We start from the raw sequence: 15,736 nt of genomic DNA, 5'->3' as shown, positions 1-15,736 counted from the left end.
CAGTTTCTATTCGTTTTTGGCGTGCAGCCATTGGCAATTGCTTAACTAGTAGCTGATATCAAAATGTTTTAAAACGATGTTTTACTTGAGTCTGGGGTGGGAAGGGATACCTGAGCTGTTTTCTTGTTGTGGTGCCACAGGGGGACTGGTTGTGCAGCTGCTGCTACTTACCTCAGGTAGCCCCTCTGGCTTGAGTGTGTACGAGCAGAACGAACACTACTGACAGAGGAGACTGTGGATGCTCCCAAGGTGATTCTGATAAGTCCACTCTCCTCAAACAGACAGGTGTTGTTATGGTTGTTAGGACCCTGGGAAGAGGAAATATGAATAGCCACATGGTCAGTTTACCATTAGTAATCCTATATCCAACATAATTAAAAAGGGACTAAATACACATCAACTAACATATTATTGATTATACATCATATAGTACTGATTATCCAGCAACAGGTGCCTTAACTAATACTGGAAACATATTATTAAAGGGCACTAATGTACCCTGGGTATTATATGCCAATATCTCACTCTCTATCTCTCTTTCTTCCCACCGCCCTCTGCAATCTATTTCTCTCTCTCTGTCTCACTCTATGTGACTCTCTCTCCCTCCCATCTGTGGGCGAGAGTTGCGTTGCCAGGTGCATATTTACCAGAACCACCTCGAGTGGTATTGACAACAGCTCAAGCAGAGAACAAACAAATATCTTGAAGTGCGAGGGGACCCTGCGCTTTTTAAAAGTTAAATGTAGAATGGGAGCAGCAGCGACCGAGGTATCCCCCGAAGTGTGGACCAACCTGAGATTTGGAGTACATTGTCAGTGCGTGGGTTAGAACATCCTTTTTTATGCAGCTTTCCCAAACGCTTCAATGAGGTCCCCAGCAGATCTGCAGGTGGTCTGTATGATCCTGGACTGATTTTTGGGAGTGAGGTCTTTTTAACCCATCTCTGTAGCTTAACTCACCTCTTTTAGTGGTCACTGGTCAGTCCTTATGGAAACCATTGTAAAGGAACGCCAGTATCCCAACAAAATCCTTTTTGTTTTTCAGTACTACCTCCCCCTATGAAGTGTACTGCAAGGAAACATTGTTTCCACTTTTTTTTAAACTTATCTTCACACTTCCCAGTCCAAGAATGGCAGGCTGATGGCCTACCAAACATTTGTCTTAAGCCCTGCCTTTGTTGTTCTGTCAGAAATGGCCATATAAGGTCATGCATTCTTGTGGGCGTCTTGCAAGAAGGTCTGGAAATTCTCAGTGTTCTTGAAATTGCTGGATCTGGACAGAGGGGCTGTCTGTCCCCCCATAGAGATTGATGTCATGGTTGCTGGGCAGTTGCTGAGGGAGCTGACTGCCCAGGAGTGGACAGCCACCCTGTTTGAAAGGTGCAGGGAGATGAAGCCCCAAGCTCAGGATTTCTGCTTCACAGGAGGGGATTTGAAGATAGTCAACCACTGGAGTTTACAAAGGTGAAAAGGTTGAAGGGGAATTCTGAAAGGCTGATGGCGAACCTGCATTGGCCAGGCCTTGGCACATGAAGTAGTAGAATAATGTACTTACTTCTCTGTAATGTCTCTGATGGATGTTCTTCCCACGGATTACGTATCACTGATATTCTAGCTGCAATGCTGGCAGTCTTCTGAAACCGTTTTGGCAACACTGCAGATGACACTGCCGAGGCTCCACATCCTCTTCTCTTGAGGGGAGGGGAGCTGGCCTGGGGGTAACTGACCCCAGCTGAAAGCCTCTTCTCCTTGTCGCAGTAGCTGAGGGCTTTTGGACAGAAAGCCACAAGTAATTTGCTGTGGCCTTAGACAACTGGAACGTTTGAAGGGAGTCATCTGCTTTGGCTCCAAATAGTGTGTACCCATCGAAAGGCATTGAAAGGCACGAACAGGAGCTTTGTTTGAATGTCTAGCTCAAACCTTGAGGTCCTCATCTAGGATTGCCGTCTTGACATCCATTCCAGTGGCCACGGCATGCCCCGCAAAGTCAGGCATGTCAGGGCCTCACTGCCATCCTCCACCAGGGCTTTTAAGCCCTCTCTCATATCACCTACCCGAAGGTTCTCAGTTGTCATTGACACCACAGTCCGAAGGCCAAAAGAAAGATTTTACCCAACTGTAAAAAGCATTGAACGTACTCAAGGCGAGGCTGCCTGATGCAAACACTTTGCACTCACAAGCGTCCAACTTCTAACTCTCCTTTTAAGAGGGGAAAGATGTCAAGGATGTCGTCTTCAGTTTGACTTTTGCTGCTTGGACTAGCAAAGCTTTCTGGGGAAGAATGGGTGGAGAGAAAGCCAGATCAGAGGGTGCCAGGCAGTGCTTCTTGGCCATGTGTCAATACACAGCAGTGACGCAGGCCGGCTTCTGCCAGATCTCTAATACTGGGCGTCCACTACTGGGTTGAAAGGCAGCAAGTTCTCTCTTTGAGGGCCCTTATCCAAAATGGCAGTCATCGACAACTGAACCATTGGTCCGAGGAGCATACAACTTTAGTGTGTCCACCACCTAGGCCGTCATCTTTTGGAAGAAGAATGAGACGGACCTGGAGCCTGAGGTGGAAGGATGTCCAGGTTTGGGGAGGTGTCAAGTTTGCTGGCCTCTGGAAAATCAGAGGCCAGGGTCATCAGATAGTCACCTTGCCATACAATTCCTCTTGGAAGTCATGTTCCTCCCTGCAGCAATGTGGTGCCAGTCCAAGTGGGATGTGATCTCCCTACTTATCAAATCCTTCAGACATCTTTGACATACATTTGGCCATAGGAAGCTGGGCACATTCTGTGGGTACATCGGCAGAGCTAATGGCGCTGAGGCAAGATTATCCGATGTTGGGAGCTCTCCACCGAAGGGAGTGCCAGTCTGGGATCGCGCCCGTAGGAGGGTGGTTGCAATATCGCAACGGGGCACTGTTGTTGATTTCAAGCTTGCTGAGTTCCGTACACACTGATGGAGCACAGGCTGAAGCCATCACGTCCTGCAAATGGCACGTAAAGGCACCAAGTGATGATAGGCTTTCTGGTGACGCTAGAGATACAATACCATAGAAGAGAAATCCGTGGGAGGAAGAAATCCATTACTCCTCGTTGACAGAGGGGACTTGTACCCGGTGCCTCCCTTGCACTAGTTGCCCTAACTAGTCTAAAGTCCTGCCCTGCTGTTCTCAGCTGGAGATCTGGTGAATCGCTTGGCCTATATCAGGCTGGTATTATCTCCTCCAATGAACAGATACAGTTATGGGGCTGGAAAATGTGCAGGCATCCTTGTCATGGTTGTGGGACCTCCTCACCTTGCTACTGCTTCTCATAGAGAAGAGGGGTTTGTCTGTTGCCTGAGTCAATCTGTTCTGCGTCAGGTTGCCTGCTGAACTTGGGTGAGGTCTGTTCAACTACATCTCCTGTCATTTCTAGGTCCTTTCTCCTCATGAGGGCTGAAGTAGAGGTCCTCAATCATTGAAATCCTGAGGTCCAGCCTGGTGGCATAGCAAATGTCTGTTAACCGGAGATCGTAACTGCCACTGAGCCGGACACAAACCCAACACTGAAAGTGACCGATTAAATCGTGACCCAGAGCAGCCGATCTGCAATAAACAGTGAGAACAATTTTCCCCAAAGGCCTACCTGTGCATTTTCATTTCTTGATTCAGAGTTCAAGGTGCCAAAGAACATACCTGTTTTGGGGCCCACCTGGTCCCTGTTAGTTCCTAAGGGCATAAAGGCCACTCCTTCAGCTACCCAAGTCTGACTTTTAGTGGTGGAACCTGAGTCTGGGGGTTCCGAGTCTCTTGTCTGGGGTCTTCCCAGATGACTAGATCATGTAGCTGCCTCTACCAAGCCAGGAATATACAAGTCAATGACAGTAGCACTATGACTCGCGCTACATCAAGCTCTTTCTTACCTTAGGGGGAACTGTACCTCTGCAAATCCTCTTAAGAGTAATCTAACTATGGGTCACTTGTGTTGGACACTGTTTAACCTGTGTTCCTAGGACAGGAATTGGGACAGACAAAGTTTAACCTTAAAGGGGGCCCCTCCCCAATTTAGTGTGTATTGTATGAATTGATACTTTAACTGTGTGAATTCTAAAGTGGGGTGTGCATTCAATTTGGGGACCTAACTATGAATGTGAATATGTATTGTGACAAATCAATGGTATTCAACCCTTCTTCTCTAGCCACCCCCTTTGAGGCTAGAGAGGTGAGCACACTCTGCGATACTCTCCCTAAGAATATGGGCAAGTGGGACCTCACAGGAAGTTGAGAAGAAGACTGTAACACCTTTATATTTGGCTGCAGGCAATGCTGAAGCAAATCTATCAGAAAGAAGAAAAGACAATGGGCCTCATGACGGGTCAGGCGGTAACCCTGCCGGTTCTACTGGCGGGTTGCCGCCAGACCTGTAAATATTTACAGGTGCCTGACTTCCCAGTGCCACCGGCTCATTACGAGTCTGGCGGCTGGGAAGTCAGGCGCCATAAATGTGTTAATCTCCATTCCCATAGAGTCCAATAGGACTGTATGGGAGTGGGGACACGGAAGCACCAGCACCGTTACTAACGGTGCTGGTGCTTCCGCTACAGGTTTGCTTACCGTGACCGCTTCGCCCGGCAGGGTCTGACCTGCTGGGTACAGCGGCTCCGGCAGGCAAACACGTAGTTTGCTGGTCCAGAAACAAAGTTGCCGGTGAGCTTACCAACACCCTTATTACCGGATCGGCAAACTTGTCATAAGGCCCAATATCTCTTTAAGATGAGACATATATTTAAGTGAGACGAGTGGAGGTAGGTGGCAGAGGGAGTACGGTATGAAGGAAAGCCTCCTGATGTGATCGTGCCTTGGAGTCGCGGAGCAGGGAAACGCTGCAGAGCCCGCGTCTTTCGAATATCAGCGAGGAACACCACAGTGAGATGCCAGGGGGCCGGCAAGAATGGCATCAGGGAAACTGCTGCCCGAGCAGAAAGAAGTATCTAGGAGCTGATGGTGGTGTGACCATGATCGCCTAGTGGTGGACGAGATGCCCGATGAACGACGCCAAGACCATCACAGCTGGGAGCACGAGACGCTCCCTGTCGCCTGCATCCGTAGACGGCTGCAGCCCGAGGGGAAGCCAGAACATGAGAACCAACCATGGAAAAGAAGACTTGAGCGCGTGCCGAGCCCCGTGACATTCCCCTACGCAGATGAAGATACCAGGGAGAATGGGAAAAGTGTGAGGCCTCTAGGGAAAGAGTATATAAAGAGTAGAACTCTTCCCAGTCATAAAGATGAAATACGAGGAATACGAGAGTACATAAAGACTGCAACCTGTTCCAGTCATGAAGGAGAAAGTTGCTTACCTGTAACTCCTGTTGTCCAGCATTGGTATATTTCATAGATTCACATGATGTGAATATTTCCAGTTGTCAAGCTGGGAATCCTTCGTTACCCTTTTTGTTTGTGTTGTTCAAAGGCAAAAACAGGCATATTATGTATGCTGTAACCCTCATTGTGGGTGCTTTTGGTCTCATCCAGTGAGACATTGAGCGCCTCCCCTAAAGCCTTCTGTTCCGATTCTGACCAGTGCATGCTGGCTAGTAGTATTTCCTAGGCTTTTACCGTTTAAGGGTGGATGGAGGGCGCATGTGAATCTATGAAAGATACCAATGCTGGAGAGCAGGAGTTACAGGTAAGCGCTGTATTCCTTCTCCAGCATTAGATCTTGCACAGGTTCAAATGCTGTGAATAGAATATGTGGCAATGATAATAACTGGTGGCTGCAAGAAGGTAAAAAGCCTACCTTACTGGAACAGATGCTGCAAGACAGTTCTCCCTGCTTGCACGTCCGCTGAGTGTTCCCCTTCTAGGCAGTAGTGCTTTGTAAACGTGTGAGGCACCATCCAGGTAGCCGCCGGGCAAATGTCTGCTAGCGAAACTCCAGCCCATAGAGCTGCAGATGCTGCTGTGGCTCTTGTGGAATGAGCACGAGGTGGTCTTGCCTATGGTATGCTTGCTTTTGCATGGCAGAAAGAGATCACTGAGGACATTTATCTGGAGATCCCTTGTTTGAAAAGTGCTTTCCCCCTGTTCGAAGGCCCGAAATCCACAAAGAGTTGTGTTGAGCTCTGGAAAAATGTGGTCCTGTCAAGATAGTATTTAATGGCCCTTTTTATATCGAAGGAGTGCAGCGCAATTTTCACGGGTGAAGCAGCACTTTGGAAAAAAGCTGGTAAAGCAATGGTTGAGTTTTTGTGAAAGTCGGTAGGGACCTTGGGAATGAAGCACAGGTTGGTCATCAACACTACTTTATCTTTCCGAAACCTTACATATGGTTCATTGACTGCTTAATGCCTGTAGGTCGGACAGTCTTCTGGATGATGGGATAGCTACCAAGAATGCAACCTTCCACGAGACGTATTTGATATGCAGGCAGGTAGTGGTTCAAAAGGCGTTTTCATAAGCCCTGCCAGGACTGTATTTAGGCTCCATTCTGGTGTCATTTTTCTGGTTGGAGGGAACGATCGAAAAAAGGCCCTAGAGGAAGTGTTTAACTTGTTGGTTGCTGAACAGGGGCGCACGTCCTCTTTTCCTAGTGTACCTGGAGATGGCAGCCAGGTGCACCTTGATGGAAGAGTGGGCCAGTCCACCTTCACCAGAGATAGCCAATATGGGAGAAGCTGCTCTACCCGCTTAGCGAGCGGTTGGATCCCTAGCTGTTTAGCGCACCACGCACAGAACCGCTTTCACTTGAGGTTATACACACAGTTAGTGTTGGGTTCCCTTGCTGCCCACAGGATGTCTTTGCAGTCTTGAACTAGTTGTCAACATTTTGTGATACCTGGAGCCATACGGTCAACCTGAGGGACTGCGGGTCATGGTGCAGAATTTTCCTGCGATCTTGTGATATGAGGTTGGTCTAGTCGCTTAGCCATACCAGCCGGTTGGCTGATAGCTAGAGAAGATCAGAGTACTACGTTTGGCATGGCCAATTCAGAGTGATTATGATCACTCGGCAAGAGTACACCATATAATTTGTACTGTTTTGCGTATGACTGGAATCGGGGGACACGCATAGGCAAATAGGTTGACAGAGTTTGTTTAGTGATGGCAAGACCTTTTCTAGACAAGGAATGGGCATCAAACAACTGGTCTGATTTCCTAAACTCAGATGTCTGAGCAACATAGAAAAACTTAACGCTCTCTTGGGATCAAGGCGGAGGAACAGCTTTTCCTCTTTCGAGGGATGTGGAGGAGGGTAAAAGATAGGTAAATCAATAGACTGGGACAGATGAAACTCTGAAACCACTTTAGGAAGGAATCCAGGCCTGACTTTGAGGGAGACTTTCTCATGAAAGAACTTCAGAAAGGGAGGTTTGCAGCACAAAGCTTACAGCTCGTTAACTCTCCTGGCAGATGTGATCGTGACTAAGAAGGCTGTTTTAAGGGACAACAGCCCTAAAGAACATGAGTGCATAGGTTCAAACGGAGTCGCCATCAGGTAGGTCAAAACCAGATTAAGATCCCAATCTGGGACAACAAACGGGTTGGCAGAAACTTGTTGAGAAGGCCCTTCACAAACTTGGACATAACTGGAATAGTAAAAAAGGAACCTTTATCTGTGGACCGGAACCAGGTAATAAAATCGCAAAACAAATGTGCTGTGGTTTGACCCGGTAAAGGTGTACCCCATTATTCCATTTAAGGGGAGAGGGGTTGCAGGGGTGTCCCCCACCCCCTTTAAATGGTATAATGGGTCCAGGGTTGTGGGGGGGGGGGTGCCCTGTATCCTTTACTTGATTGTCACGGCAAACCCATGGCATTTTAGACGCAATATTTTATATTCATGGCCATTTTTGCCGCGATTCTACGACATTGAACCCTGGGGACCTCTGGAACACAGACAGGGCCGCCAAATACCCTTTGACTGTACTAAACTGAAGGCCTGAAGAGGCCTGTGACAGAAGGAACTCCATCACTGCGGTGGTGGGGCACGACCCTCTGACTAGGTCAGGATATCTGACGCTGAGGTAATCGGTGAGATGGACAGATGGTCAGATCCAGGATATCGGAATACCATGTTCTCCTTGCCCAATCCGGGGCGATTAAGATCATGGTTGCTCAGAATCTCTTAGACTTACTGAGAACCCAAGGAATGACGGGAATCAGAGGGAAGGTGTAGTGGAGACGGAGGATCCAGTCCACCAGAAACATGTCCCCCAGTGCACAGTTCGCTGGGAATTCCCTCGAGCAAAACAGTATGCACTTCCTGTTGGACTCCATGGCAAACAGATCCACTGCTGGGGTACCCCAGAGAGCAAAGACCTCCTCTACGACTTCCTGGCACACTTCTCACTCATGTGAGATTGTGCTCTGCCTGCTCAGAGCATCCACAAAGGTATTCTCTGCCCGCGGCAGATGAACTGCTGAGACCAAGATTGCTAAATTTCCTCTATGCAGACTGGCTGTGAGTGCACACCACCCTGCTTGTTGAGGTAGTGCATGGCCACTGTGTTGTTCGTCAGGACGAGAACAAGCTTCCCTCTGAGAGACAGGGCAAAAGCCCTCAGGGCTAACCTGATGGCCCGCAACTACAGCCTATTGATGTGACACCTGACTTCTGAGGGAGACCAGAGGCCACTCACCTGCAAATCCTCGCAGTGGGCGCCCAACCCTTCAGGGACGCATTCGTGACCACTCGGGCCTGGGACCAAGGAGGCCAGAAGGGTTCCCCCGCCAAGAGGTTGCTGTGTGTGTTCTACCAGCCGAATTCGCAGACTACCTGGCTGGAGACTGAAAGTCGATCCGTGAGCGCTCCTAGATACTGGGCCACTGGTCCCTTAGGAGCACTGGAGGATCTCATATGCAGTCTGGCCTCGGGCACTAGAAAAATACAGAAGGCCATGAGACCCAAGAGACGGAGGAAGGAAGCCGCTTGAAGGGTGGCATGGTTCTGAAACAACTGCACCATCTGGGCTATGTGCTGGCTCTCTCTTCAGGAGGAAAAGTCTTCCCTACCTGGGTGTCTAGGACTGCTCCGATGAACTGGAGCCGCTGAACCGATGTCAAATGGGACTTTTTCAAGTTGAGGGAGAAGATAGTCTGTGCAGAAGAAGGCAGGTGTCCTCTAGATGAGACAAAACCTGCCCCGCTGACTTCCCTCGGATCAGCCAGTCGTCCAGGTATGGAAATACATGGACCCCGGATCTCCTGAAGTGAACCGAAACTACCGTTATGAGCTTGGTGAAGACCCTTGGCGTGGAGGTCAACCCAAAGGGAAGCACTTTGAACTGATAGTGCTTGTCCCCTATGAGGAACCTTAAGAACTTCCTGTGCTTTTGGTGTATAGGCACATGGAAATAAGCGTCCTGTAGGTCTATTGACACTAGCCAGCCATGAAGTTCGAGAGCTTGGAGAATCTCTCTCAACGTCACCATCCAGAATTTGTCTTTCCTCAGGAACTTGTTCAAGGCCCTGAGGTCCAGGATGGGACGGAGACCTCCTCCCTTCTTGGGCATTAAAAGGTATTAGCATACTTGATCGAAAAACATTTGACCTTTTCCATCTGACCAAATTGTTTTGATAGTATTTTTCGGTCAAATAAAATAAATATATTGGGATGAGTAAGGGAATAGGTCAAAGTGGGGTGGGGTAGGGTGAGGGGAGTCCCCCCCTGCTTTTTCGACCAAAATGACGACCAAAAAAAAAAAAATTAATTATTTTCTATCAAGTAGACCTAAACCCCAGGAAAATACTGTGAATACCAACCCGACCCCCTCTGATCGGTGATCGGGAGGTACCTCATCCACTGAACCCTTTGACAACAGGACTCTCAGTTCTTTCTGGAGCTTCTGTCCCGGTTGGATTGGCGGAGGTGGAGGTCTGTCTGGAGGCCTCTTTAGAAAAGGCAGACAATAACCACAACAAATCAACTGCAGGGCCCAGGCATCAGAGGTTTTTTTCTGGCAAAGGGGCCAATGCCCTACCAACCGTCCACCAACCAGTCCATTGTGGAAGGGGAAAATCAAAGCGGCTTATAGGGCGTGGGTGACCTTGCCGATGTTGCTGCTTGCTGGCCTCTAGAGGCCACTCTACCCTTTGCTGGACGCGAGGCGCGCATCTGCCCTAGCCTGGATTGCGGGAGCTCCGCCTTCCTGCCATAGGATACATAACGTCTATTGCCTCTGCTCCTTGAGACGAAGCTGCTATGCCCAATGATTTAGGGGCCAATTTGGATTCCTTACATTTCTCCAAGGATTTGTCCACTTTCTGAACAAAAAGAATGTCATCTTCAAAGGGAATGTCCAGCACCTTGTTCTGAACATTCGGAGAGAAGCCAAAAGTTTTTAGATAGGCTTGGTTTCTCATTACTACGGCTGAGCCCATTGTTCTGCCAACACAGTCCGCTACGTCCAGGCCTATTTGCAATGACTGCTTGGCTACCTCCTTCCCATCCTCCACCAGCTGTACAAATCTGTCTTGCATGGCACCATCAGTGACATATTCAGCAGCATGTTCCACAGCCTTCCATAGGCCAAAGGAGTACTTGGCGAATCCACAGGCTATGTTAGTGGCTTTCAGCGCCATGCTGCCAGAGGTGAAGACTTTTCTGGCCAATGCATCCAATGTCTTTCCCTCTCTAGGCAGTTTGGAAGTAAATACAGCAACTCTGGTTGAAATAGTGGCAGCCTGTATAACCAGCCCTTCCGGGGAAGGGTGTGTGGCAAGGAAAGAAGGGTCTCTTCTTGCCAACCTATACTTTCCTGTAAAATTGGCATTCACAAGGGGAAAAGTACAAGGGCGCTGGCATAAGGAAGCTACATGGCTGGGTTGAATGGCATCTTGTGCTCATCTGTGGGACCTTCATCCAAAATGTCAGTGAGCTCATACCCCTAAGAGGTGTGGTGGATGCCTTCAACCAAGGGTGTCAACAACCCTGTGAACCCTGAACTTGATATTAGCATGGGTATAGGGCTGGTTTTGTTCTAACTCAAGGTCTGGGGAAATATCCAGACCACTGGCATCTTGTAGACCCTGAGCTAGGGCCTAAAATCGGTCTGGTCGTCGATCAAATCAATGCTGTCGGCTCCCGTGTAAACGGGGTCGACTGGGTCATCAATGCCAAACATGGATTGCATCGAGTCGAAGAAACCCGATCTCGAGAGCGGCACAAATGAACTGTCGTTGACTGTCGGCGCTGAGGGCTTCAGAATAGGTTTTGAAGCCAAAGCTTTCCATGCCAAAGGTTCTTTCGGCACTGAGGGACGCTCGAATGGGCATCATGGGCCTCGGCCTTATGGCCCTCTGCCAACATCTACCTGGTAAGCATGACACCCAAAGGCTATTTTGACATCTACATTGTCAATGGGAGTGGATGGCTTTAGGGTCAGGAGCACCGAGCGCCGCTTTTGGCGCCAAAGATTGCTGGTCGCGGGCCGGAGCCGCACCTACAGCAGCTTGTTGCCTAAACATATCAAGCATGGAAGTCTTAAAGCTTTCCTACTCTACCCGAGTGGTCGGCCCGCTGAGGGCTTACCTCGATATGATATGATATTTTATTTGTATCGCGCTCATACACAAGTGTTTCAGAGCACGATCCGACGACAAGGTGGACTTGCATTGATGATGGTGGTGCCGCTTCTTCTTCTGTGAGGAAGATGATGAAGATTGGTTCCTGGAGTAAGACCATTTCTTAGTCTTCTTGCAATGACGTTCTTTTCCTTTGTCGGGTGTGAGCTCCTCAGTATCAGCCTCCGAAGACCAGACGTGGGACTGCGCCATAGATTTGGTGACCGGTCGGTCCAAAGCCAATTTCCCGGCCTTCTCACGTAGGGACTTGGGTTGCATCTTTGTGCACGACGTGCAGCCCTCTGTGTCGTGACCAACACCTAGGCACCACAGACACACTTCGCAGAGTTTGGTTACCGATATTTTGGCCTCCAAATCACATCATCGCTTGAAGCCTGAGACCTTGTGAGACGACATTGCATGGAGGTTTTCTGAGAACATGTACAACTAGGTAAACTTGAGTTGTGTTTCCGATGCAGTGTGCAGGCGTGCAGAAAAAAGGAACTGAAGCATGGGGCCTAGTGACGCGCTATATACACAACGCCTGACGTTACTTCCAGAGCCAGCGATCGTGAGCCAGCCAAGATGGAGTGATGGCCGGGTCTAGGTCCACTATGCCCCCTGTCGAAAGGTTTCCAGACAGCAGAGCTGGATGATGGATATCTATCAAGATGAGTAATATGCAGGAGAAAAGCAATCCATGGAAGCACAATGACATGGTACCTAGCAGACCCATGCATTTGTGAACTGATATCCATTTGTTTGGTCTGAAAGAGGGGACAAATGACGTCAATGTTTTCACCCTGTTGGATGATGGCCTCACTCGTGCTTCCACCGTTGAGACGTGTGCACCAAGATGGCTGTAGAAAAGACATTTCAAAATGTATCGTAAATCCCAGATGGTTAAGCAAATGCAGTGTCCTTGAAACAGATTCTTGCACCCAAGTTACCAGTCATCTAAATATGGACAGACATGGTGACCCTCCTGTGTTAGGCCTGATGCGATGGGGGCAAGGCATTTTGTAAAAGGTCTGAGGCAGTGCTTTGAGCCCTAAGGGCAGTACTCAGAACTGGTAGTGGGTGTTTGCTAATCCAAATCTCAGGTATATTCTGTGATTTGGACTTACTGGTACATGGAAGTACACATCTTGCAAGTCTAGGGACGCAAGGAACTCATTAGGATGTACCGCTCTGATTAATTGTTGTAGTGTTATCAATCTGAACTTTTGCCTTTTTGATAAACTTGTATAGCTTTCGCAGGTCTAGTATAGGGTGTCACTTGCTGTCCGGCTCTACACTACAATATACTTGGAGTAAACTACTGTGCCCCTGTGATGATATGGCACCATCTCTATGGCTTTCTTTGCAAACATTTGCTTTAATTCTTCTAGGTGCACCTTTAGGTGTGCAGGCGTTTGTTGGCTTGGGGGAATGCTGAGTGGGCACTTGCTAAATTCTAGCAGGTGCCCATGGGTAATGACTTCTAGAACCCATTTGTTGCTTGTTATCTGGTGCCACCGCTGGACGTAGTTGGAATAATTTCCCCCCACCTGCGTTGATTTGAAATGGTGTTTGAAGCCATGGTTGTTGTTTCCCCTGTTGTCCTCTTTCAGAGTTTGGGGTTGACTTCTGACTCTGTGACTGTTGGAAGTCTTTTGACATCTGGTATTCCTGAAACGTTCTCCTCAATCAATAGCAGTAATATGTACCTTTTGTGAATGTTTGGCCCTCTCTTGTGGAGGAAAAAACCTGGCCGTTCCTGAGGCTCCCCAAAAGGGATGACAAGTATTTCTTTCTTGTAATGCTATGAGTGACTTTACCGTGTCCGTATCTGTTTTGATAGCCTTGGGGGTGTCATCCATGTTCACCATAAACAGATGATTACCCTCAAAGGGCATGTTAAAGGGCCTCATTATAAGTGTGCCGGTCCGGAAACAACGGTGCTGGTAAACTTAGCGGCACCGTTGTTCCCAGACCGGCACACTACAACTCTGCGGGGCGGGTGCCCTTCCGCCCGCAGAGATTTCACGGGAGCACGGCACCGTTAGCAACGGTGACGGTGCTCCTGTGTCCTCATTCCAATATAGTCCTATGGGACTCCATGTGAGGGGGAATAACGAAAATTACCGGTGCCTGACTTTCCGGCCGCCGGACTTAGAATATCCCGGCGCCGGAAATTGTTTACGGGTCTGGCGGCAACCCCCGGACCCGCAATGAGTCCCAATGACTGTGTTGCACTTCTGGGTTGAAGTACATGCAGTGGAGCCATCCTTGTCTTCTTAGCACAAGACCATTTCCAGTTTGTTTAAAGCCTGTCTCGGCCAGGTCCACTGCTATATGAATGGCATTGTTTAACCCCTCCTCCCATTCCTTTAGGATGCTTATCGCCTCTTTTCTCTTATCCTCCGGCAGATGTTCTAGGATAGGGTCCATCCTATGTCACATTTCATGGTCGTACCTTGCCATAATGGCAAGGAAATTGGCTGCTTTGACTGTTATTGCCCCGATTGTTAAAACCTTTTTTCCAAAGGCATTCAACTTTTGTCCTTCATTTTCAGGTTGCACAGTACATTTTCGAGAGCGGGAGTAGGCTTTCCTGCCTGCCGATGCAGAGACGACCGACTCTGGGGTGGGTTGTGAAGTGAGCAACCTAGGTGTAGATTCTGGTGCTTTGAATTTCTTTTCCAATCTACCTTTAACGGCAGGTTTTGTAAAGGGGTGCTTCATTGTAAGCAATCCTTCCTCCCATACATGGCCCAAAATAGGGATGGATACAATGGACTTCCGTCTTTTACTCATATGATCGAAGAGAAAACATTCCTTTTTATCTTCGGACGGAGTGAGACCGAATTCTTGGCAAGCTTTACTTATCATGGCATGGAACGCCCCTATTCCGTCTGGCGGCGAAAGCTTAGGTGTTTCCGCTGGGTGTTCATTGACAGGTGTATCCCAAACGTCTCCCCTTGGTGGAGAACCCTGTTGTGGTTGAGGTTGTATCTTGGGGGTCATGGCCGATATCCAGAACTTCACCTTCCTCATGTTCTTCTGCTGTGGGTGGAGAGCACCATGGTGACGCTGCTGCCGGTGATGGTGACCTATGGTGAACTGTGAGATTTGCTTTGAATTTCTGGTGGTGCTGGCGGAGGGAGAGGGAGAGTAGATTTTCATGAAGATTGTGATTTGGTGGGTGATCTTTGTGCTACTGGTGACCTGGATCTATTAGGCGACTTTTGCCTTATTGGTGACCTGGATTGCGTTGGGACTCTTGGTGCTAATGGCGCTGCAAGTAGTGATGGTTGAGATGGTGGTAATCTCCTGTTTAGCTGTGCCAATAGACTCTGTAATGACAGAACCTGAATAGATAATAGCGCTGGGCTTTGACAGTAGCGCCAGGGGGTTTACCAGTGGTTGCCCTGGTAGTGGAAAACTGGCCTCCGGAATGGTTGGCCTAGATCTGGCACGGTAGGAACAGTATTGGGCTGGATTCGCCCTGGCGTAGGAGGTGCCCTAGGAGCCACAGGAGGCTTCTCTAGTGGTGGAGGCTGCACTGGTGGCAGTGGTAGCTGTTGTTCCTGCAGGATCACTGAGCCTTCTGAGTCTGAAGAGTCTGGGGATTCGCCCTGCTCTGCCTCGAATCCTGAGTCAATCTTATGTTGCAGTATGTCCTCTGGCATGATGTCAGAGTATGTCATATGTGACACAGCTTAAGTGACTACTTGTACCTGCTTTTGTCCTTGTTTGTCTTGCGCCCAGAGAGGTCTCCCGTGACCGGTGGCAAGATCTCTGACCGGCTATGTTCCTCTATTAGTGTAACTCTTGGGGTAGTCGATGAGGTACTCGCGAGCGATGCCCCACTTTCGTGGACAACGACGATGCCCGCTGCAAGTGATGGTGTGAGTCTTTCTGCACCGCTGAATGTTTTTGGTGGACAAATGTATAATAGAGGAGTGCAGTGATTTTTCCGTCAACTGTTGCAGTGATTTACCCGCCGACAGGGACGTAGTCGATGAGAATGTCGTCAATGGTCTGTTGTCTTTAACGGGCACCTTGTTCATGTACGGTGGAAGTGCTGTTGACAGGTCTTTGTCTAGTGCCTTTATTTATTTATTTTAAACTTTATTTATTTTTGGTTTTTAACAACAAAACAGCATCCAAAGGGATGTAACAACAGTTGCACCCCCAAGGTCTCCCCTCCCCCGCC

At 48.8% G+C, this 15,736-nt stretch overlaps 1 protein-coding gene across 2 annotated transcripts in view; it reads right to left on the bottom strand.

Annotated features, from left to right (window-relative positions):
- The window catches only part of CELSR3 (cadherin EGF LAG seven-pass G-type receptor 3), a 968,624-nt gene that overhangs the window by 76,694 nt on the left and 876,194 nt on the right, over positions 1-15,736 (bottom strand). For both annotated transcript variants that reach the window (XM_069643335.1, XM_069643336.1), the window contains one exon: positions 172-308. In XM_069643335.1, the coding sequence (XP_069499436.1) occupies positions 172-308 (137 nt within the window). The remainder of the gene's footprint in view (positions 1-171; positions 309-15,736) is intronic.

This window comes from Ambystoma mexicanum, chromosome 2p, assembly GCF_040938575.1.
Source record: "Ambystoma mexicanum isolate Mex_15411 chromosome 2p, UKY_AmexF1_1, whole genome shotgun sequence".
Classification (NCBI taxonomy): Eukaryota; Metazoa; Chordata; class Amphibia; order Caudata; family Ambystomatidae; genus Ambystoma; species Ambystoma mexicanum.
The sequence above is the reverse complement of the archived record's forward strand: the minus strand, read 5'-3'. Positions and strand labels throughout refer to the sequence as shown.